The sequence below is a fragment of the Protopterus annectens genome, chromosome 10.part0, assembly GCF_019279795.1.
Source record: "Protopterus annectens isolate FY-2018-M chromosome 10.part0, PAN1.0, whole genome shotgun sequence".
In the NCBI taxonomy this organism is placed as follows: Eukaryota; Metazoa; Chordata; order Ceratodontiformes; family Protopteridae; genus Protopterus; species Protopterus annectens.
Genome location: NC_056744.1, coordinates 1,164,354,237 through 1,164,378,971, shown reverse-complemented (window position 1 = coordinate 1,164,378,971; position 24,735 = coordinate 1,164,354,237). Strand labels below are relative to the sequence as shown.

The following is a 24,735-nucleotide window of genomic DNA, read 5'->3' as shown; positions in this document are numbered from 1 at the left end:
AGACCAAACATTGTTGCGGACAGCTGAAGCTGGGGGTCTTCTAAGTATTGCTCCATCTGTGAGGAACTCCTCAAATAGATTTGTTTGTTAACATTCACAACAAGACGGTTAAAGAAACTCTGTTCCTGGATTCCTGCCAAACATGCCTGGAAGATGGATGCCTTCTTATTTTATGGACTGTAATGCTCCTGTACATCTTTCCACTCCTTCCATTGATAACAAAGGTCATTCTAAAGATTCTGAAGTACTCATCCAAGATAATTGTCTTGACGCCTTTTGGACCAGACAGCAATGTTTTTTTCTTTTCTTTTTTTTTTTTTTTTTTTAATGATTAGGGATAATTACCACAAGCTTCCTCACAGAATGGATTTACTCAAACAAGACGGGTTGTTTGATACACCCCACTCTGAACTTCTTCAACTCGCTGCCTGGGTTATAGAGGTTTAGTACCTTTTAGACAGCAGTTTTCTGAGGTTGTTCAGCAGGAATTCATGGAGTCTAAGAAACCTGCTACTAGAAAATCATATATGGGTAAATAGAAGAGATTTTCTAGTTGGTTTCAAACTAAGAACCAGGACCCTTTTAAGGCCCAGACGCCTCCTGTTCTGCAATATTTATGTAAGTTATCTTCTAGCCTTTCTTGCTCTTTTTTGTTTTTTTTTTTTAAACAAGAAACTTCTTTATTAAATCATCATGTATGACATAGGAGATCTTACATTTATATAAATGAAAGTAAACCATACAGAAACAATCTCAGTTGGAAACATTGTACATTACAAACCATGCCAACATAACTGTAGCTGCAAACATTATGCATCACTTGTAATATATCCAGTCATTGTCAGTCAACCATTACATAGCTCATTCATATCCTGCCTTCTTCTAAACCTCATTCCTTCTCTGCATATATTAATTCCACAGTCCCCATTTTTTTCCAATGTAATTTGCCCCTACCCTTTTTTAAAGATCCCAATTCCATTTGTTTTATCTCTCTTACTATATTCACTACTAGCAAAGTTGGTTTAGACTTCAATTCCATTTTGTAGTAATTAGATGTTCTTCGTGTTTCACTGTTGCAGTCATTACATTTGGGGTAATCTGCTGGCAGGTTGCCCTCAGTTTGCCTGATTAACAAAGTCTTGGGTCCTGCATCGGTTGCTGTCCCTTCTTCCATGATGTCAGGTCATCGGGAGTATAAAATATGCAGCCAACGCCATTTTCATCAGTCTTTCTTGCCGCACGGTGCCCGAAGCAGAAGCAGTTCACAAGTGCTGGTCGGCCGACTCCTGAAATTTTCGTTTTCGAGTTTCAGAACCGAAGTCTTCAACCTAAAGCAAAGTACCCTGTTGGGGAAACTTTTTCTTGCTCCTTACCGATGTCAGTAAAAGTTAATAATTGCATTACTTGTGGGAAGCAAATACCTCATAAGGATTTTCTTTTGTACTGTATTCCTTGCCTAGGCCCTGACCACAACATACCTTGCTATCGGTTTTGTGCTAAATTTAATCAACACACTATTAAGCATCGGTATATTTTTGCTTCAGAATATTTTGGCTCAAGATTTAACTGTCCAGAAATGTCATCCGTTAGCAATCCGACTACTGGAATACACAAAAAACACAAAGAAAAAGACAGAGACAGACTGTCGAGGTCCAAAACCGATGATGAAGCTTCTGCTGAGCCAGTCGCCGGTACTCAGTGAGGCGCTTTTGCAGCCCCTGATACCCGCTACGTTTGATTTGTAGGCCTCTACTGAGACCCATTCGGAGTCCGGTATGCCGTGAGATACTCTTAAGTATTGAACCCGCAGATGTCTCTACCTTAGATGGGTCTGGAGCCGCTAAGCAGGCACCGGCTTCTGAGGGTGTTTTCAGGCCTAAAGATTTGTATATTAAACCAACGCCATCTTCAAAACCGAGGCCAAAATCAACTTCTATGTCTAAAAAAATGACGCTTTGGCCACGTGTACAGGCCCCTATGCCTAAAAAAAAAATTACCAAAATGGCTGAGGACTTAATTACCTTGATCAGGGGTTCCCATCTCCCTCCTGCTAAGAGGCCTAGGCAAGGCAGTGATTATGAGTCATCAGATCAGGTTTCCGTTTCTTGATTCCTCTTCTGATCAGGAATTATATATCCCACCTTAAGAGGATTCTGATACAGAAGATGCCATCCCCTCTGCTTCTCCTCCTGAGGATTTTTCTTTTGGAGAAACTTTGCATACCGTAAGGGAACACTTTCACTGGGAGAGTCAGGATTTCTCAGAATCTAGGATTTCCTTCTTCCTCCTCAGCATAGGCCTTTGGCTATACCTCCTGTTCTAGACATTGTTGATGATGTTTTCTCAGAATCCAGCATGGCTCCTGATTCCCTGCCTCCAGCTCCTAGTAAGCCAGATACATATTACAGGGTTTCTGACTACCACAAATTCCTTTTAAAAAAACTACTGCTGACCCTGAAACCATTTCTCAGGGTCCCAAGGGCATTAAGGTTTCTACTGCTAAAATTCCTACCCCTTCTGATAGAGACTCCAGGGCGTTGGATAGATGGGGTAAGAAGGTTTACACGTCTACACCCTTGACAATCAGGGCTTTTTAACTGTCAATTTCATATGCTAAAATATCAGCAACATGTCGTGGGCTTACTTAAACAGAAAATGATGTTGATTTCTGCCTGTGTGGAAAATAAAGAGTTGCAGGATTTATTACATTCAGCTGAACAAGTTGGAAAGCATACTTTGCAATGTGGTTTTGATTCCTTGGAGGCCTCTTGCAGGGCCGCTGTAACTGGATCTGTGATAAGAAGGCATGCTTGGCTCAAGGAGCAAAATCTGCCTGATCATGTTAAAGCAAAATTGTTGTATGCTCCTTTACAACAGGACAGTCTGTTTGGTAATAAGGCAGAAGAAGTTTTGAAAAAGATGGAAGATGAAGCTAAATCTATGCAAACTATAAAAGATTTCCTACAAGTGCAGCCACCCAGGTTCAGTTGACACTGGCCAACTAAGAATTGGTCCTTTCCAATGCCCACTAGAGCCACAAAGGTCAAACCCAGACACTCTAAAGGCTCCGGGTTTCAGTCACAAGGAACTTACCACCCCAAAATTTGGAAGTAACCAAAGCACCTTCCTATGGTAAACGGTCTCATTGACTTTCCTCTGCTACCACTGAGCACTTATCTTTTGGCCGCCCCTTTGGGGGGAAAACTGGCACTTGGCAATTAAGTACCCAGGACAAGTGGGTTTTAAATGTAGTATCCCAGGGATACAGATTTCATTTCCACGCGTTGCCAATCCCAAACAGATGGCCAGATTTGCCTCCTAATCAGTGGGCAGAGGCCCAGAAAGAAGTTATGTCCCTCATGAATATGGGGGCTATTCAACCAGTACCATAAAAGGAGAAGAGACAAGGTTTTTATTCAAGACTTTTCCTGCTACCCAGAAAAGACAAATCATGGTGTCCAATTCTGGACTTATCCATTCTAAATACATTTCTGGACATTCCAAAATTCAAGATGCTGACTCTACAACAGTTACTGCCTATGCTAGGCAAGGATGCTTGGCTGGTAACTCTAGACTTAAAAGAGGCTTACATGCATATCCCAATCAGGGAATCTTGCAGAAGATACCTCCGTTTCAAAGCAGGCTATTTGCATTACCAGTTCTCTGCACTGCCCTTTGGCTTATCTACTGCGTCCAGGGTCTTCACAAAATGCCTGGTACCAGTGATTGCATTTTGCAGACAAAAAGGCATTCAAATTTATTCTTACCTGGACGATTGTCTAATTCAGGCAGAAAGCAAGGACACTCTTCTAAAACATCTGGCGTTTGTGAAAGGGCTTCTAACTTGTCTAGGGTACACCATAAACGAAAAGAAATCGCAACTGGTACCCTCTCAACTAATTACATTGCCTGGTGCAAAGCTTGAATACAACTGCCCAGATGACTTACCTTATGCCAGAAAAACAAAGTCAATTAATGACTTACTTCAAACTAGTGGCTACAAAAACCCAGCTATCTGCAAGACAAGTTCTGCAGGCCTTGGGGTTCATGGCTTCCTGCATTCTAATAATTCCATATGCAAGACGGCATATGAGGAAACTTCAATGGTACCTAAAAAGCTTATGGAGTCAACATTGTCACAGCCTGGAAACAATGATTCCTATCCTTCCTTGCCTGCAGCGAGAGTTCCTATGGTGGGCAGAGGCCTGTCACCAAAACAAGGGACTGTCATTCACTCCACCCCCTGCCACCCAAACCATGACTACAGACGCATCAGATTACGCTGGGGGGGGGGGTGCGCATCTGGCAGGGAAATGCATTCAGGGCCAATGGAGCCCAAATCAAATGCACCTATCAACCAGAAAGAGATGCTAGCTGTACAGAATGCTCTGACAGCCTTCAAGGACCATCTTCACCCAGGACAACTACTGGTAAAGACAGACAACACCACAGTCATGTGATACATAAACAAGCAGGGAGGTACTCATTCCTTCCCCCTTTGCAGACTAGCCATGGCTTTATGGAACACGGCCTTGACGTATCAAATACATCTACTAGCTCAATTCCTGCCAGGAAAACAAAATACTCTGGCAGACGAACTAAGCAGAAATCATGTGGACCCACACGAATGGAAACTGGATCCACAAATCTTCAGCATGTTGACACGCAAATGGGGGAACCCAGACATAGATCTGTTTGCCTCCCCCCAAAACTATCAGTTGGAAAAATTCTGCACAAGAATTCATCACAAAAAAGCTTGGAAAGTGGATGCTCTATCCTTCAGCTGGAAAAACCTATCAGTCTATGCCTTCCCCCTCTGCCTCTGCTCTCCAAGGTGTTACTAAAAGTCAGACAGGAAAAACCAAAGATGATTCTGATTGCTCCAGACTGGCCTCGCCAACACTGGTACCCTTTCCTATGCAATATGTCACACCTTCCTCCGTGGTACCTTCCTCAGACTCCTTATCTACTATCTCAGCAGAACTATCAAATTCTGCACACTCAGCTCCAGACTCTGAATCTTGCAGCATGGCTAATCAACTAATTGCACCAGTTACATCTCTGAGCAAACCTGTAATGGATGTCATTTTAGGGGCTAGAAGGCTTAGTACTAGAAAATCTTATGCTGATAAATGGAAAAGATTATGTGTCTGAACCAGGCACAAGGAATAAGCATAGCAATGCCCAATATTCCTCAGATTCTGCAATATTTGACTGAGATGCTTCACAAGGGCCTATCTTTCTCTTCCATAAAAATCCATGCCTCTGCCATTTCAGCTCATTACAACACAGAGCCTCCCCTCTTTTCTCAGCAGTATCTTAGAGGGGCCAAAAGTTTAAGACCTCCCAGGAGAGCACCACCTCCTGCATGGGACCTCAATTTTGTATTGGAAAAGCTCACCCTACCTCCTTTTGAGCCAGCTGCTCCTGCAGACTTAAAATTTCTCTCTTGGAAGACAGCTTTTCTTTTAGAAGTCACTTCAGCTAGAAGGATTTCAGAATTACAAGCTCTCATGGCAGTGGAGCCTTTCATTATCTTTTACCCTGACAGGGTGGCACTCAGTACCAATCCATCCTTTATGCCTAAAGTGGTATCTAGTGTGGCTCTTAATCAGACCATTCATCTGCCAACTTTTTTCCCAAATCCACAGAACAAGGGTGAGCGGATTCTGCATTCATTGGATGTACACAGACAACTAAGATTCTACTTAAACAGAAAGAAATTCTGAGCAATTACTGGTGGCATTTGCTACAGGGGCAGAGGGAAAGGCTATTTCAAAGCGGACTATTTCAAAATGGATAAGCCATTGCATTTGTTTCTGCTACATGCACCATGGTAAACCAGTTCCCAAGGGGATCAGATCCCATTCCACCAGGGCTGCATCTACTTCTGCAGCCTTTCTCCGAGGGGTTCCTGCCAGAGACATTCTAGAAGCTGCTACCTGGAGCTCAGTTCATACGTTCACCAAACATTACCATTTACCTTTCTTCTCTAAATCCAGAGCAGGTTTTGCCACTGCTGTCCTGCAGGGCCTTATAGCTGCTCCTAATGCTGTATAATTCCATCCTCCCAACCATAGCTTTGGGATTCTACCCAACTGTAATGACTGGAACAGTGAAACACGAAGAGCGTAGTACAGTTGTGTACACTTACCATAAATATAGATGTTCGAGTGTATTCACTGTTGCAGTCCGGGTTACCCACCCGCCAGCCCACTGTTTTTTCCTTTACTATACCTCTTCTTTCTTTTACTATGCTCAAAAGCATTTTTGGTGTATTTGCTTTTATTTGGAGGTATGTTTGTTGTGTTCTAAATAACATGCATATATTTATATATATATATATATATATATATATATATATATATATATTTATATTTTGCTCCCCATTTGGGGGGGCACCTGACATCTGGGGCAAGAAAAACTGATTAAAATGGCGTCTGCTGCATGTTTTGTACCCCTGATGACCTGATGTCATGGAAGAAGGGACAGCAACCGACTCAGGACCCAAGACTGTGTTAATCAGGCCGACTGAGGGCAACCTGCCAGCAGATTACCCCAAATGTAATGACTGCAACAGTGAATACACTCGAATATCTACATTTATGGTAAGTGTACACAACTCTCCTTTTTTTTTGGCAGCCATCATAATTAGACTCAGCAAGGCCTTACTTTGTTGAGGCATTTCTGATTCTGTATTATAGGTCAAAAAATCATTTTCCTAGCTACACCAATTTGCTCACCTAGTATCTTTGACAGAGCAGTCTGCAGGAAATCTTTAAAGTCTGCCATCTCATTATGCTTCCAGAAAACGTGTTCCCAGTTACATATAATATTCTGTACAATTACTGCTATTCTCCTTAAAGGTCTGCATCCAAAATCTCAGTCTCTCTTTGTTTCTTAAGCCCCCCCCCCCCCATTTCATCATCATCTCTTTTCGTTTTGAATTATAGTTTTCTGCTTGTGTATATGTTCATGAGCGTTAACTGTATTGCTGTGAATTACCCCTTCAAGTAAGGTAATCCCGATCTACCCTGTTCTTTTGGAAGAATAAGCTTATCCTACTTGACTGTTGCAATCTTCCCCTCCTAGATAAAATCCTTCAACTCTTTATTAATTGCTATCCACAACTTCTCCTCTGGTAGGTACAAATATACCTGACCTGTGTATAAGATTAAAGGGACTGAAAGCATTTTAACTGCTTGTATCTTAATATTGATATCCATATAACAGAGCTTCCATTTTCCTCAGTTTTTGTATTATCTTTTCTCTAGTCTCTTCCACATATCCTTAGCTGCCAAACTGGAATCATTTTAAATCCATACTCCTAAATACTTAATTTTATCATGTTCCCATAAGTATGAATATTGCTGAACCAGATTCATATGTGGGTACATAATTTACCGCTATTGCCTTTGTTTTAGCTTCATTAATTTTGTATCCCAAAAAGATTTGAAACCACCTTAATATATTCCACAACACTGTTGTGTCCCTTTCTGGTTTTGTCAGGTGTAAAACAATATTATCTGCAAACAGAGCGAGCTTTTCTTGACTCCCATACCAATTATATCCTTAAATTTCAGGGTCCCATATTTTCATTGCCATTGTTTCTAAATATAATGCAAATAAAGGGGAGAGAGGACACCCCTGTCTGATTCCTCTGCTCAAGCGGAGTTTATCAGAGAGGGCCCCACCCACTTTAATTTTCACCTCCGATCCCTCATGCAGTCTGTCCACCTAATCAGTCTTATAATTTTATCAGGGAATGCAAATGCTTCCATTGCTGTGTTCAATAAAGTCCCAGCTTACTCTGTCAAATGCTTTCTCTGCATCAAAACCACCAACAACAGTAGTATTTTCTTACATTCTGCTTCCCTGTGGATCATCAGCATTCTATTAATATTGTAAATGTTTGCCTCCCCTCCACAAAACTACACTGATCCATATCTATCAATTTTGGCATCACTTTTGCACTGTTGCCATTCTTTTAGCTATTATAGACATAAACACTTTATAATCATGGCTTGGTATTGAACTGGGCTTGTATGAAGCTGGATCTGATGGACCTTTACCCTTATTAGGTATTACAGCTACCTCCACTTTCTTCCAGTACGTTGGTACTTCTTCTTCTCATAAAATACTGTTAAGCAAAATCTACCAGATCTTTATCATTTTTCCCCTCCTAGCTTCCACACTTCCACATGAATAACATCTTTTCCTGGGAACTTACCTGTAGATTGGTTATACATCACCATTTTTATATCATCTCCTCATATCCTAACTGCTATTAATTGAGCCTCAGCTACCTCTAACCGTGACTTATTTAATTATTCCATAAACATTTCCATTTGTACTTTTTATTGATTTCCATAGTTCTCTGCTTTATACAGACTTTCATAGAATTTCCAAAATATTTCTAATACTTTTACAGGCTCCCTTGTTATCTTCCTTGTTATAGACTTCCTAAGCTTGATGATAGCCCTTTCTACTTTCTCTTGCCTGAGTCATTGTCCTCAAAGGTTTTGTGCTTTAGAGTTATTGTCAAAAAACAGTTGCTTAATGGCAGTCTTTCTAAACTCATGCATATTGTCAAGGTAATCCCTTATTTTCTGTTTAGCATTCTGCAGTTACTCCTCCTCTTGTTCTGTGAGATTCCCCCCATTTTGCAATGCTTTAACGTGCCAGTCCCTCTAAATAATTTGTGTTACTTCTTAATCATACCTCCCTTTCTTTTATTTCCAACCTTTTTTAAAACTGCACTTTAATTTTATCCCAGTCACTAGCTATATTTTCAGAAGAAATTTCTATCTTCTCTAATAGCTCCTGAATAACTTCCACTACCCATTCCTTGAATGCCTCTCTTTTGAGCAGATAGTTGGGAAAGCACCAGTGTCTCATTTTTATTTCATCACCTTGTGCTTTTATTTTAGTTATTATTGGCGCATGATCTGAAATAGTTATTGGGTATGTATTAAGGCCTTCAATTAAATGCACATATTCCTGTGAAATGTAAATTCTGCGTAACCTAGGCCAGTTTTTGTATCTTGGGGAATAATATGTAAATTCAGATTAAACTCCTAGTACTGAATTCACATTTTCTATACCAAATATTTTCATAGATTTCTTTAAAAATCTACATTCTTTTGTTATATTTTCCCTTCCTGACACCCCCCAACACATCTTCAGTGTTTCAAATCAATTTCCAGTCCCCACCTATAAGTAATATTTCTTGCTTAAAGCTGATTATTTCTCCCAGAATTTTCTTAAGCTCCACTATAGCAGTTTTCAGTGGAATATAATTATATGCCAGTGTAATCCTCCTCCCTTGTCAGTAGCCTTAGTACTGCAAATCTACCGTTATTTTCTTTTTTTGTCCTCATCAATAGTATTGGAGCTCCTCTTGCAATTAATATAAGTACTTCTCTCTTCCTTTGGCCCCTCCTTTGCCTGCAAATCTACCATTATTGTCTGTTTTGTCCTCATCTGTACTATTGGAGCTCGTCTTACAATTAATATAAGTACTTTTTCTCTTCCTTTGCCCCAGGTATTCCGCTGAATGGCCATCTTGAAAATCTTTCTTTATCAAATTCACATGTTCAGTTCTTTCCAAGTATGTCTTCTGTTACACACACACATGCACACGCACATGCACACACACACACACACACACACACACACACACACACACACACACACACACACACACACACACACACACAAACAAACTTGAGCCGACCTAAAAGAAAGGTTATCCATGCTAAGACACATGGCACAGCCTGTGGTTCTGTTAAGTGCAGACTAGTTTTGGCTTATCTTTATAGTTCTGTCAGCTGGGAGAACATTTAAATGCTTTCAGAAAACATTTTCTCCAAGCCATTTCTGTTTACCAGATTGTCTGCTGAGACATGAAAAACGGACAAAAAAAAACCAAAACAGTTTACTAGAAATATCTTCTTCTTCTTCTTTCAGCTTTTCCCGGTTAGGGGTTGCCACAGCGGATCACCTTGTCCGCTCATGATTGGCAGTGGAGTTTTACGGTGTTGAGTTGCCAGCCCAGCACCCAACCTTCCACAGAAGGCACACACATGCACACACTCACACCTAGGGCCAATTTAGAGTGTACAATCCACCTGCAGCATGTCTTTGGGATGTGGGAGGAAACCGGCGCACCCAGAGGAAACCCACACAACCACAGGGAGGACATGCAGACTCCGCACAGAAGGCACCCCAGCCGAGGATCAAACTGGAGAACCTCTTGCTGTAAGGCGGCAATGCTAACCACTGCACCACCGTGGCCGCCCACAGTTTACTAGAAATATAATATTCAATATTCTTTTTCATTTACTTGCTTTGTCTTAAAACTTGTTCCTAGATTAAGCTAATGGCATTAACCCAGTAATTCTGCTATGCAGGGATGAGAAAAAGCACACTCATTTTTCTTTTGTCATGCTTTTTTAACCAGATCTTTTTTGTTTACGTTGAAGTGCCTGTGTTCCTGTTATCAAAAAACAGTTGCTTAACAGCAGTCTTTCTAAAAATAACTGAAAAAAACTTTATTCAAGGAAAATCATGCACTATTCAAATAGTACTATTAAGAAACAATGTTGTTTTTCTTACAGTTAACTTTGTGCGCCTCTTCCCTTCTCCTGAGCATTTTACGAACATTAATGACACTAAGTAGGGTATATGCTTTAGAGTCCTCGACAAGTTTAACGTAGTTCAGAAAAGTCCAATGTTTCCAGCTTTTCTTTTTCTGTCATTTTTCACAAATATAATTTTTTTTTTTGAAGTTACACATTTGTCATTTTCCAAGTTACTGATTTTAGTCTCCAAACAATGGCATGAAGTAGGGCATATGCTTTAGAGTCCTCTACAAATTTAACAAAGTCCAAGAAAGTCATTATTTCCAGATTTTCTCATTCTATTCCTGCTCTTCTTCATCTCCTAAACCCTGTCTCTGTTTCATTTCCACTGTACTCTCAATTCTTCTAGTCAGCTCTTGTGCTTTGTTCCCTCTCTCAAGCATTTTCCATTGAAACACTGGAAAAGGTTTCACTAGCACAGTGAATAAGAAGCAGAATCTCCTTCTGTTTCACAGCTCACTTTTTGTTGGACAAACTTTTGTATTTCTTCCTTAGCATGTACTTCATCAAAAGAGGATTTTGTTCCTCCACGGAAAATATTTTGAAGATAGCTAGGTACAGCAGTTTGAATCTCATGCCTGCTTTTTGACATTCCCAGAATAATGGAAAATTTACTCCTGTTCTGCTTGGTGTACAATGACTAGTCATTCTCCACAAACACTCTACTCTCTCTCCCAGTTTTAGTCCTTTGTCCTTCTGGCACAGTTTTGTCAGAATCAACTTCTTCTGCTGGTAAGATCACATCTTTACTATTGAAGGTCTAGGTTGTTTTCTCATAGCTAGGTTTGGAGCATGTACAGGATGTGCCCTTTCATTTAACAATTCCTGTTGTGGAATACCAGTCCAGTTGCATATTTGTGCTTTCATAAAATTAATACCGTCTGTTCCTTCCAGTTTCTCAGGTATAACAGAAAATCTCAGGTTTTCCCTACATGCTCTGTCCTCTTAATTCTATTATTTCCTAAACATTTTTTTTCTTGTGCGCAGGCTTGTATTCATACAGCCTTTTTTTCATTTCGACTTCTGAGTTTTGCACTTTTATCACTTTATCTGAATATCTGTTTAAAGCTTTTTCCATTTTTTCCAGCCTTTTGTTGTTTGACTTGAAATACTCCATCAGTGTTTCATTTATTTTAGTCATGTCTCTGTGCATTTGCCGTATACTTTCCTCTAGGTTAGAGGAAGTCATGTCTGGAGCTTGCTCTGCTTTTTGCTGAACAGCTACTGAGTCAGTGATTTTTTTTTTGTTACCTTTTGTAGCTGATTTTCCTTGAGGTTCTCTGTAGTTTTTTTTTTCCTTGCATCAAGGCAGTGCACTTCCTAACCAGTTACTGAAATTTACTCAGAAATCCTGGTCCACTGGCTTTCTCTGAGTTTCTGTTTTCACACCGGGAGAGCTAGAATTAAGCTGTTATTCAATATGCAGCCACCTTGGAAGTCTGTAGCTTTTTTACTCTTCTAGAAAAATTCAACTGTTGGCCAACTCTTCTTGTCTACCTATAGATAACCCGTTCTACCCAGCCTAAAGTCAAACATAATTGAAAATGTCTACATCCACATCTACCTCAAAGACAGGTGGCTTCTGTTTATTTGGATCTCAGCCATGTTTTAGAGAAACTTGTGCTTTTTCCATTTGAACCAGCTCATCAGGCTGTGAAGTCAAGTTCTTAACTTGGAAAACAGTATTACTCATTGCTCTGACCTCTGCAAGAAGAGTATCTGAGTTCCAAGTTCTTATGGTTTGTCAGCATTATGTCATTTTTCAAGAACAAACTCTTCATTTATGCCTGAATTTGTTTCACAGTTTACTTTGAGTTGAGATATTTATCTCCCTGTCTTTTTTCCAGATCCAGAAATAAGGTATGGAGTTTTACATATTCTTGTTGTCCTCAGACAAGTCAGATACTGTGTTTAAGGGGCTAAAACTTTCAGGGTTTCAGATCAACTATTTATTTACTGTGAAGGTAAGAATAAGGGACAATAAGTGTCAAAGCAGACAGTTTCCAAATGTTTGTCCCATGCTGCTGTTTTCAGTTATTCTCACCTTGGCAAGTCACTTCAGGCAAGTTTAGGGCCCTTTCTATCAAGGATTTGGCTTCTTTTGTGGGTTTTTGGAAAGGAGACCAGGTTTTGCTCAGACTGTTCCCCAGGGGCTCCTGGACTCTGACCCAACCCAACCTTCTTTCTTAGCTCAGTTAATCTACCCATATAGGTTAGGCTATTGTAACAGTGATCTACTAATGAACGTATTACAGTTAAAGTTAACTTAGCAAATAGTAGATATTAGAATTGCAGAAGGTCTGTCTCTCTCTCTCTCTCTCTCTCTCTCTCTCTCCATCCCTCAGTTTTGTGTTATGCTTTTTGCCAGGATGTGGAGATTTTTATTTAACACAAATCCTTGGAACCAAAGGCAATAACAGCAACAACGCCAACAAGCACACGACCAGAGATATCACCAGGAACTGGATAGTTTATAGAAAACTCTGCTTTAATTAAATGTAACTTCACAAATAAAATGTGCACGAAAAATGATTAAAAACCACAAAATACAGTCAAGCCTTTTGAGAGATTTGAGAGATTTTTATTTACCTTTTTCATAGCATATACCTAAAGACAAGACTCTAGCCTTCATTATTCAGAAGCAAGAAAGGCCTGAAGGTTTGGTGACCTAACCACTGACTTTATATGGCTCTTCTTAAGGGTGAGTTTTTTAGGTAGTCAAGTGGAGTAGCCGTGCGGGCCAGTTGTGCCCCCATGTATGCTAACTTGGTATTGTCCATTTGGGAAGAGCAGTTTGTTTTTTATTCTGTATATTCTCAATATTAGAAATATTATCGACGTTACTTGGATGTTATTTGTATGTTTTGGATTGGACCTGAGGAGAAACTAATAGAATTTATCGAGTACGTCAATAGTACTACTGACTTCCTTAAATTCACCCATAGCTTTTCTAGGGAACACTTACGATATTTGGATGTGATGATTGAAAAGATACCTGAAGTCAGAAAATTTAAGTCCAACGTTTACAGAAAAGTGACTTTTTCAAACTCCTACTTGTTTTACACTAGTACCCACCCTTTCAAACAAAAGAAAGGAATTTTGAAAGGACAGTTCATTAGGAGTAGTAGGATGCCGTCCCTTGATAGGGACTTCGATTTAGAAAGTAAGAAACTGAAAGATATGTTTTTGGAAAGAAATTACCCCCTTGCTTTAATAGAAGAAGTATTGAATGAAGTAAAAAATGGAAGGGGGTGGTTTAGTCATATCTTAGGGGTATTGGAACACACTATAACCAACACAGAGAATACCCCTACCCCAGACACAAATTGGAGTAGTAATTTCATCTTGAATTACAGTACTGACACTTATTTGGTTAAAGACATTATCTCTAGAAATTTGGGGTAGTTTGGGGACTATTCTGACTTGGAATTGTTATTCAAGGACCCCCTGAAATTTACTTATAGGAAGGGGAAAAATATTAAGGAAATGTTGGAATATAGAAAACCAAAGTAGGGTAGGCAGAAGAAAGGCACTTTTAAGTGTGGGGCTTGCTCCCAATGCTCACATGTTATACAGGGGGGAGAGGAACACAAAGTCAGAAGCTAACACATTCTCCAACTGTGACACCTTGGGGGTCATATATATATTGCCATTTGTAAACCCTGTGGAGCCTTCTACATAGGGAAGACCACAAGGAAGTTTAAGAGGCGAATACATGAACACCTCTATGACATTAGTAAGCAAGAGACTAACAGTGCACTATTTAGACATACCACACTTTGTAAAGATGCAGTTTTTGGGGTTTTTTTGTCATAGAAAAAATAGAACAGGACCCACGAGGTGGTCCCTAGGAGACAATGATAACGTACAGGGAACTATTTTGGCAGTTGAGCTTGGAGGCCAACAGTGTACCAGGCTTGAATGACTATATTTGTTTAGCCCATGTCCTTAAACTTAGATCTGCTAAACTATAATGCTTTTATTTAGCATTATTTCTTGACCAGTAGATGGCAGTGTTTTACTACTTTACCACAGTGGTTTTGTTTCAACACAATTTAAAACTTTGGTGTAACGCATCGTTTTTACTTATTTCTATTATATTACACTTGATGGCCTGCATTTTATGTATTTACATACTAACTATGTGAGTCAATGTTTTTTTTTTAAATCTTTTTAAAAAATCTGTTACTGTAACAAGTAACTATTTGTTTTAGGAGTTTTTATAGTTACATTTTTACAGTTGCACTTTGAATGCACTACATTCAATTATACTAAATGTTTTAATTGGTTAATTGTTTTGTCAATGGGAAGGGAGGGTTATTTAAGGAGATTACTAGCTTGGTTAACTATTCATTCTGACGAAGTCTAAGGACGAAAACGCAAGTTATTGTTTTGTGGCGGTAAATAAATCTTTTTGTTTCACTGACCTGAAAAGGTGTTTTGTTTGCTGGTTCTGCAAGTGCTTTGGTTTGTTATGATTTTGGTACTGTTTCCAAGCACTTTTTCCTTCTCAGATGGGCTCTTCTTAAGCCCTTCAATGGTTGTGGCACATGGAAGGTGCCCTAAAGCATTGGATACTGTATAGCTGTCATATCCTTGGCAAGATATAACCCATATAGCTATAGGCTACTCTCAGTGATTTATTCAAACATCCAGTGTCATGGTAGGTTAACATACACTACTGTACTTTCTCCTTCACAGAAATGAGATGATAAACAATGAAAACTACCTAGTCTTTATTTTTATAGAGAAAAATTAAATGATTGTTGTGGAAAGGAACGACTTGTGTGAGCGTATGGAAGCCATATACTGTAGTTACCAGATCATTTACTGTGGTGTAGTAAATATTTTGTTTTTCAAGCTTCATTTGAGACCAAATGATGTTTCTGAAAAGTTAAATGGAGCTCTTTTGGTTATGGAGTATGCACTTCATTTGGTGGCATCATTATTGTGTGTTAATCAGTAACCCTAGAAACTAAACACTAGATACTTCAAAATTTGTGGTTTGCAAGCAGGTAAAGCTGTACCATAGCCACATTTAGCAGGGATTATATATTAATCTTCAAAGCATATTATCAGACATTTATAAGTAGTATTCCTTTGAAATTATTAAGTAAGTGACTTGCTTTCTGTCTCTTTAGTTAAATAAAACAGGTTTATTCTCTTCAAGATGTGCAAGGAAATTATTTTTTTTCTTTCATCTTCCAGATTTAAATTCCAACATCTTTTGCATTTATCATGGACTCTTAGCTTTGTCAGAGTGTACTGACAATCGCCTTACAACCATCTCTATCAAGGACACATTTCTGAATATGCCTATGATGGAACTGCTGCATAGTTTCCTTTCTGCCTTCCCTCGTCTACGTGTGCTTTGTTTTTCCCTTTGTATGGATGCAAGTCCAAATCCAGAGGAGGAGGAACCAAAGTTGGATTCTACAGGATTCTCAGGTGAGGAGCAGCACCTAGTTTAGCCATGATTTATTTTGTAGCACATTATTTTACACTGTTATACATAATATGTTGTTTGTGGTTAATTATAGTGATGGTTTCTATTAAGTTACGGTTTGTTGATAAAGATTAATAAGGTCTCAGATATTGTGGCCAAGAGAAATAACCCTCATCATACAACCTCCGGTTTAATAAGCTTTCCCATCTCCCTGGTTGGAGGAGTTTAATATTACATTTAGAATTTTGAGCACTTCCAGGTACTGCATGCAGATCTTGAGGAACTAGAAGGATGAAGCTTTTCAGGGAATTTGATTGATTTGTTTCCAAGGCCTTTTGTTTTAGAAATGGATCTGTGGACTTTATCCAGTGTCTCTTATGCCTTCGTGTGGAACACTACTACAAAGTCTGCTCCATTTGCCAATCCTTTGTGCCTGAGACTATGCAGTCCCACTAATCTTCACTCAGCTGTTTCTTAGGTCTCAACGTCTGACGCATTTGGCCCACTCCAAGATGTCGGATTATGCTTTTACTGACATATCTCCATCTCACAAGAAAAACAGCTTAGGGCCGACACTTGAGTTCAGATTTTGGCAAACCTGCTGAGGTTACAGAACCCATGGTATGTTCAAATCCCCCTCTGATGCCCTGTACCATGACTCCACCAGATGTCAGTATGGCATCTGAGGGACATATGACTGAGGAAATATCTTCTACAGAGAAGGGGGGACCACAAATCATCATTTCAGATGCACCAGAAGGCATTCTGCAGATTCTCATCAGGGAAGAATTTACCAGAAAGTTAGCTGAGGTATGTCAGGGCACTGAACCATATGTCACAACAAAGAAAAAGCATCAGAAGACAAGGCATGTCTCTTCACTTTCTCCTTCTACAGATAAGGGATGAATGGATTTCTCTCAAGGCCTGCTCAAGGCCATTATGGCCCCAAAACCTCCTTCCCTTTCTATTACTCCTCCTGTTCCTACTCAGTCAGAAAATAATAGCTGGATTCATCTTTCTGTGAAGATAAATCAATACCCTCTGACTCTGACCATTCTGTGGCTTATTCCTCTCAAATTCACTCCCTTGGCCAGGTTCCTTCAGGTGATTAAGACTCCATCTACCCTGATTCCCCAGTGAAGAAACTTCTTTTGTTGAGACATTTATAAACACGATGAAACATTTTGAGTGGGAGTTGTGCAGAGGTCCAGCAAAGGTATTACAACCTTTTGGAACCGGGAACTCCTACCCCTCCACTTCTGGAGGTCTTTTTAGACACTTTCTTGTCTAACTCTGCAGCTCCTGATTCACAACCTCCTGCTTCTAAAAGGCCAGACCGGTTCTATGATTCTCCTGATGTGCTTAAATTCCTGTATAAGAACCCTGTGGCAAACACATCTGCAGTATATTGCTTCTGACAAACCTTCTAAATTCTTTCCTAACACTAGTGCACTCCCTACAGACAAAGACATTAGGGCTATGGATAGATAGGGAAAGAAGGTTTATACTTCCTTTACTCTGGTATTCAGGGCTATTAACTACCAGAACCAAATAACCAAGTACCTACTGTTTATACTAAACACTTTGAACAAGGTAGTGGTGGATTCACAGGGCTCAGACTCTAAATAACAATAAATTATTTCCCTGGTCAATTAGGCTACTCAGGTAGCTAGACACAATATAAAATGTAGTTATGATTCTGGGGAGGCCTCTTCTAGAGCAGCTGCTACCAGCACCATCATTCACAGTTATGCATGGTTGCTCAACCAACCTGTGCCAGAGGATTTCAAAGACAAACTTACTGACTCACCTTTAGACAGGATTCTTTTGTTCAGCTCAGAGATAGCCAGTTTATTTAAAGCTTTACAGGAGCAAGGATAAACTAGACTTTAGAAAGACTGCAGACAAATTCTGCTTACCTCTATGCCTAAATACCAGAGGAACTACCCAGCCAACCCAACGTATTTTGTTAGAAGGGACTCCAAATCTCTTCAGAAACACAGGAAGGTACCCAGAAAGATATTTCCAGAGAAACCTCAGAAGCACCCCAGATTTGGGAGGCCTTCCTTTTCAGAAAAAAGTTGTGACTACCTCCTAACCCCACCCCCCCAGTCCTGTCTTGCCTCTCTACAGAAGATTAACTCACTCCATCTCAAAATGGGAAAAGAAAAGATTTTTACCACAAGTCATCGTGTCCCTTCTGTCATAAAAAATGGTTATACCTTGTCTTAGGTAGAACTTCCCCAATTGAATGGTATACCACCCCCATAACCAACATCAGATTCTACCACCTATTCTTCTTGAACTACTGGTCCAGGATGTAATAGAACCTGTGCCCATAAAATTTATAGGAGAGGGATTTTAATCCAGGCAGTTCCTAGTTCAAGAAAAGAGGAACAATGGAGATCCATACTGAACCTCTTTTTACTAAACACTTTCCTAAAAGTGCCAACCTTCAAAATGCTCTCCCTGCAGACACTGCTGCCTTTTATACTTCCACAGGCATACCTAGTTTCCCCTTGATCTAAAGGATGCCTATGTACATGTTCCTATTCTCCTCTCTGTAGGAGATTCCTCTGGTTTTGTACAGGCTCATCTCACTTTCAGTTAATGTTTTGCTTTTTGGACTTTCACCAGCCTCGACTATTCACAAAGTGCCTAACACCAATAATACCCTTCTGTCAAAGTCAGAAGAAATTTGCTATTCCAGGCTTCTTTGCCTCAGATTCTACTGCAGCATCTGCAGTTCACCCTCAACCTCCTCTTGCAGTTAAGTTTCACCATCAACTACAAAAAGTCCTCCCTTCAGCCCACTCAGGACCTGATGTTCCTGAACTGCAGACTGGAAACCAAGAGAATGCATGCCTACTTACCTTAAGAGAAGGTGCAAAGCCTTACAGCTTACACTCAGTCTTTCATCCCTCAACAAATGATCAGCCAGGGTGCTCCTAAGAGCTCTGGGATTCATGGTGGGTAGACCAGGTGAAATTCAACCTAGGGCTCCTCTTCAACCCGCAAACTACAACTCAAAAGGTGCACCCAGACATCTTGGATGAGGCCTGAGGGCCCAGGACAGGTTCCCACAGGATTCAGGGCAGGTGGCATTCCAAGCTGAAAGAAGGTGCACATCAACCAGAAGTAAAGAGGGCTCTCATTCTAGCACTTCAGGCACTCTCACACATCTGGAAACCAAGCCGTCTGCAAGTATTTACAGACAACACTACAGTTATGTGGTGTATAAACAAGCAGGGAGACACCAGATCATACCAACTGTTCAAAATAGCATGGAGTGCTTGGAATCTGTCCACCCAGAAGAACATGTCTCTACTCGCCACCTGCATCCCTTTACAAGACAATGTTCTAGCAGAATGATTAAGCAAGTCTGTCTAGGACCCTAACAGATGGACCCGCGACAGACAAGTCTTCCTGTTCATCCTACACAGGTGACGGACACCTCAGATAGATTTATTTGCCTCAGATAGCAACAAACAATTTCCCCTCTTTTGCACCAGGACCCCTTGCATCTCAGCTTGGATGATAGATTCAGTCTCATTCCAGTAGACAGGGAAACTTCTGTACGCCTTCACTCCACTACCTCTGATTATAAAGGTATTGTCCAAACAGAAAGACCAGAACTCTTACATGAGGCAGTATTTTACCCAAAACGGCATTGGTTCCCTCTTCTTTTCCATCTAGACAGGGGCATCCACCACAAACTACCACACAAGGCAGATGTTATCACATAGCATAGGGATTCACTGCTTCATCTGAGCCTGTCATCCCCAAACCTAAGCCTATGAATGATAGGGATGTTCTTCGTGTTTCACTGTTGCAGTCATCACATTTGGGTTATCCCTGCCAGGGTAGCCCTCAGTTTTCCCGAATACTAGAAGCTTAGTATTTCTGCATTGGTTGCCATCGCACCAAGACTGACATCAAGTCATCAGTAGTATAAAGTAAGGCAGCCAACACCATTACATCAGTCTTTCTTGCCGAGGAGCCCAAAGCAGAAGCAGTTCGCATGAGTGCCGGTGGGCCGCTGCCTGAGTTTTTCATTTCCAAATGTTGAAGTCTTCTAAAGCTAAGTACCCTGTTGGGGATCCTTTTTTCTTACTCTAGCCAATTTCAGAAAAAGTTGACAGTTGTCTCGTGTGTGGAAAACAAATACCACACTGAGACTTTCATTCTTACTGCTTCACTTGCTTAGGCTCAGACCATGATGTCCCCCGCTGTCGCTTTTGTGTTTTGTTCAACACCAGAACTATACATCGTCGAACCCTTATTATAGCTAGATATTTTTGCTCTCAGTCCTCGAATTCCGATATGGCTTCACTAAGCCATCCGACAGCAAATCTTCCGAAAAAACGTAAGGATAAAGGCAGACAGAGACAGACCGCACAGGTCCAAAACTGCTGACGACGCTTCCGGTAAGCTCGTCATCAGTTCTTCGGTCCTCAGTGAGGTACTTTCGCAGCCCCTGGTGCCCGCTTATGTGGATTCGCAGGCCGCTACCGAGACCCTTTCGGAGTCCGGTATGCTGCGAGACACTTCATCGACTAAGGATCCTGCGGATGTCTCTACCATGAATGGGTCTGGAGCCACTGAGCAGGTACCAGCTTCCGAGGAAGTACTTCTCACTACCAATTCTCGACACAGATCAACAACTTCTTTCACGTCTACCATTCTTTTGAAAACTACCAAGTTTCTAAGGCCCAGGGTACGAACCACACCCAAAAAACCAACGACCCAAGCTCAGGCACCTGCTTCCCTGCCTCAGTCTCAAATGCTTTAAAATTATGGAAGACCTTATAATGCTTATCGGGGGAAGCCAGACTACCCCTTCCAAAAGAAAAAGAGATTTGTCCCCAGTAGTTTTATCTGAACAGGAGTCCGATGACTCTGATGCATCTGAATATGAAGATATGCAACCCCTCTCTGCGTATGAGGATTCTGATGCAGAGGAATCCATCCCTTCAGCCTCTCAGCGAGGACTTGTCCTTTGGGGAAACCCTACATACTTTAAGGGAGCATTTCCAATGGCAATGTCAGGACTACCCTCAGTCAAAAAAGAAACTCAGGGAATTTTTAGATTCTTCCATAGTACAGACCTCTGACCATTCCTCCTGTCCTGGATTTTGTGTATGATGTTTTTATGGAATCCAGTTTGACTTCTGACACCCTCCCTCCTGCTACCAGAAAACCTGACAGATACTATAGAGCCCTTGACTCTCACAAATTTCTTTTCAAAAATCCAACTGCTGATCCCGAGGTTATCTCTCAAGGACCTAAAGGAACTAAAGCAACTTCTGCTAAGAATCCCACCCCCTCATGATAGGGATTCCCGAGCATTAGACAGATGGGGTAAAAAAGTATACACCTCTGCTACTCTTGCTACTAGAGCACTAAATTGTCAGTTCCATATGCTGAAATATCAACAACATAAACTGGACCTCCTCAAACAAAAAAAATCTTCTTTTCCTGCTTGTTCAGAAAATAGTTGCAAGAGTTAATGCATTTTGCAAGTCAAGTAACTAAGCACACCTTACAATGTGGCTTTGACGCCCTAGAAGCATCTTGCAGGGCAGCAGTCACTTTTTTCTATCCTTAGAGGGCATGCTTGGCTTAAGGAACAGCCCTTGCCAGACCATGTCAAATCCAAATTATTGGGTGCACCCTTGCACAAAGACAACTTATTTGGCACCAAGGCAGAGGAGATCTTACAAAAGATGGAAGAAAAAGCTAAATCTGTGCAGACAGTTAAAGACTTCTTGCAGGTCCAGCCACTGCAGTTCAGTAGGCATTGCCCCTCAAAGCACTGGTCCTTTCCTGCCCCCTCCAGGTCAGCTCAGCCCAGACCCCAGGGAAGCAGACCCCCCCCCCAGACAACAGCCCAAGGAATTCAGAGATCTAAGCAATGGAGTTCCTCCTCTTCAAAACCAGGGAGTTCTAAGCCACCCCCTCATGGTAAGAACTCACAATGACTCTCCACTTCCACCCCCTCCCTATACCCACCTGCACATGCCCCTGGGAGGAAAACTCTCCTTCCACGCAAGCACCTGGGCCTCCATTACCAACGGCCGCTGGGTCCTCAACATAGTGTCCCAGAGATACAAATTTTATTTCCATACTCTACCAATCCCAAAATGGTTCCCAGATCTTCCCCCAAACTAGTGGGCAGAGGCCAAAAAGCAAGTCCTTTCCCTGCTCTCTGAGGGCAATAGAGCATGTTCATGCAGAACAGCTAGGCCAAGGTTTCTACTCCAGGCTCTTCCTGGTACCCAGAAAAGAGGGCACATGGCGCCCCATCCTCAATCTATCCATTCTCAACACCTTTCTGGTGATACCAAAATTCAAAATGCTCGCCCTCCAGCAGCTTCTACCTATACTCTCAAAGATGCTTGGTTAGCTACACTAGACCTAAAAGAGACCTACCTACACATCTCAATCAGGGAATCATGCAGGAAATACCCACGTTTCAGGGCAGGATCACTGCACTTTCACTTCTCTGCACTTCCCTTTGGCTTATCCACTGCACCCAGAGTTTTCACAAAATGTCTGGCTCCCACCATTGCTTTTTGCAGACAAAGAAATATTCAAATTTACCCTTGCTTAGATGACTGCCTGATTCAGACAGACAGTCAGAAAAGTCTGCTAAAGCACCTGTCCTTTGTAAAGGACCTACTGACCTCCCTGGGGTATACTATCAACGAAAAGAAATCCCAACTAGTACCCACGCAAAAAATTGTATTCCTGGGAGCAAGCCCGGACATTGCATCCAAGATGGCATTCCTTAGACCAGAAAAACAAACCTACATGACAGCCTACTTCTCTCAACTAGACACCAGACTCCAGTTATCCATAAGGAAAATCCTGCAAGCTCTGGGGTTCATGGCTTCTTGCATTCTACTCATTCCATATGCCAGACTGCATATGAGGAAACTACAATGGTACCTAAAAAGCCTTTGGTGTCAGCACTCCCAAGACCTGGAAACTCATACCAATGATACCTTGTTTAAGGAAAGATTTTCTTTGGTGGGCAGCAGCATGCTACCACAACAAGGGACTTCCCTTCTCACACCCCACGCTGCCCTGACCCTCACCACAACGCATCAGATTATGCTTGGGGTGCACACCTGGACAGCAGGTGCATTCAGGGCCAATGGAGCCCAAATCAGATACATCTGCACATCAACAAAAAGAGATGTTAGCTGTTCAGCACGCTCTGACAGCTTTCAGATCCATACTCTCCCCAGGGCCTCTACAGATCAAAACAGACACCACTGTGATGTGGTATATCAAGAAGCAGGGAGGGACTCACTCGTACCCTCTGTGCAGGCTTGCCATGACCCTTTGGCACACAGCCTCAGCCATGCAACTACACCTATTAACACGATTCCTGCCAGGCTCTCTAAACTCTCTGGCAGACAACTTAAGCAGAAATCTTCTGGACCCACATGAGTGGCAGCTAGACCAAAGAACCTTCACCCTTGTAATCCAGAAATGGGCCACCCCGAAGGTCAACCTCTTTGCTTCCCACTCCAACCATCAGCTCAGCAAGGCCTGGAAAGTGGATGCTCTACCCTTCCAGTGGGTCAACCTCTCAGTCTATGCATTTCCCCCTGTACCGCTCATTTCAAGGGTACTTCTCAAAATAAGGGAGGGTAAACCGCGGACAATCCTGATTGCCCCAGACTGAACACGCCAGCACTGGTACCCACTGCTGCGCAGCCCGTCACCCCTGCCACCATGGCATCTCCCTCAGATCCCAGCACTCCTGACACAGAGGAATGGAGAATTCATGCATCCCCAATTGCAGACCCTCAGTTTGGCAGCCTGGCTTATTTCCTGACCACTTCACAAGCTGCCAATCTAAGCAAACAAGTTCTAGATGTTATACATGAGGCCAGACGCCATAGCACTAGAAGGTCTTGTACTGACAAGTGGAAAAGGTTTTGCACCTGGATCCAGGCTAAGGGAGCCGGAACGATACAGCCCTCCCTACCTCTCTTCCTGGATTACCTGGCTGACCTACTGCACAGGGGTCTATCCTTCTTGTCTATTAAAATTCATGCCTCTGCCATCCCTGCTCATTTCAGCACAGAGCCACCTCTCTTCTCCCACCCTCTCATCAAACAGTTCTTAAGAGGGGCTAACAACTTGACACCACCCAGAAGAGCATGTACCCCAGCTTGGGACCTAAACTTTATGTTGGAAAAGCTCACCCTGCCCCCCCCCCCTTTGAACCAGCAGCTTCAGCAGAGTTAAAGTTTCTCTCTTGGAAGACGGCCTTGCTTCTGGCCATCACTTCAGCTAGAAGAGTGTCCAAGCTACAAGCATTTATGGCTGTAGAGCCCTTCATCATTTTCCATGGTGACGGTCTTCCTCAGGAGTAACCCATCCTTCATGCCAAAAGTGGTGTCCAGTGTGGCTCTCAACCAATCCATTAATTTGCCCACCTTTTTCCCCTCACCCACAAAACAAGGGGGAAAGGATCCTGCACTCTCTAGGTATGCAAAGACCGCTCATATTCTACCTAGACAGGACTAAATCATTTAGAAAGACTGATCAATTGTTAGTCAGCTTTGCTGCAGGAACAGAGGGCAAGTCCATATCCAAACAAACCATCTCTAAATGGATAGGACACTG

At 41.6% G+C, this 24,735-nt stretch overlaps 1 protein-coding gene across 2 annotated transcripts in view; it reads left to right on the top strand.

Annotated features, from left to right (window-relative positions):
• Nucleotides 1–24,735, top strand: part of LRRC41 (leucine rich repeat containing 41) — a 600,929-nt gene that overhangs the window by 341,893 nt on the left and 234,301 nt on the right. For both annotated transcript variants that reach the window (XM_044085906.1, XM_044085905.1), the window contains one exon: nt 15,852–16,091. In XM_044085906.1, the coding sequence (XP_043941841.1) occupies nt 15,852–16,091 (240 nt within the window). The remainder of the gene's footprint in view (nt 1–15,851; nt 16,092–24,735) is intronic.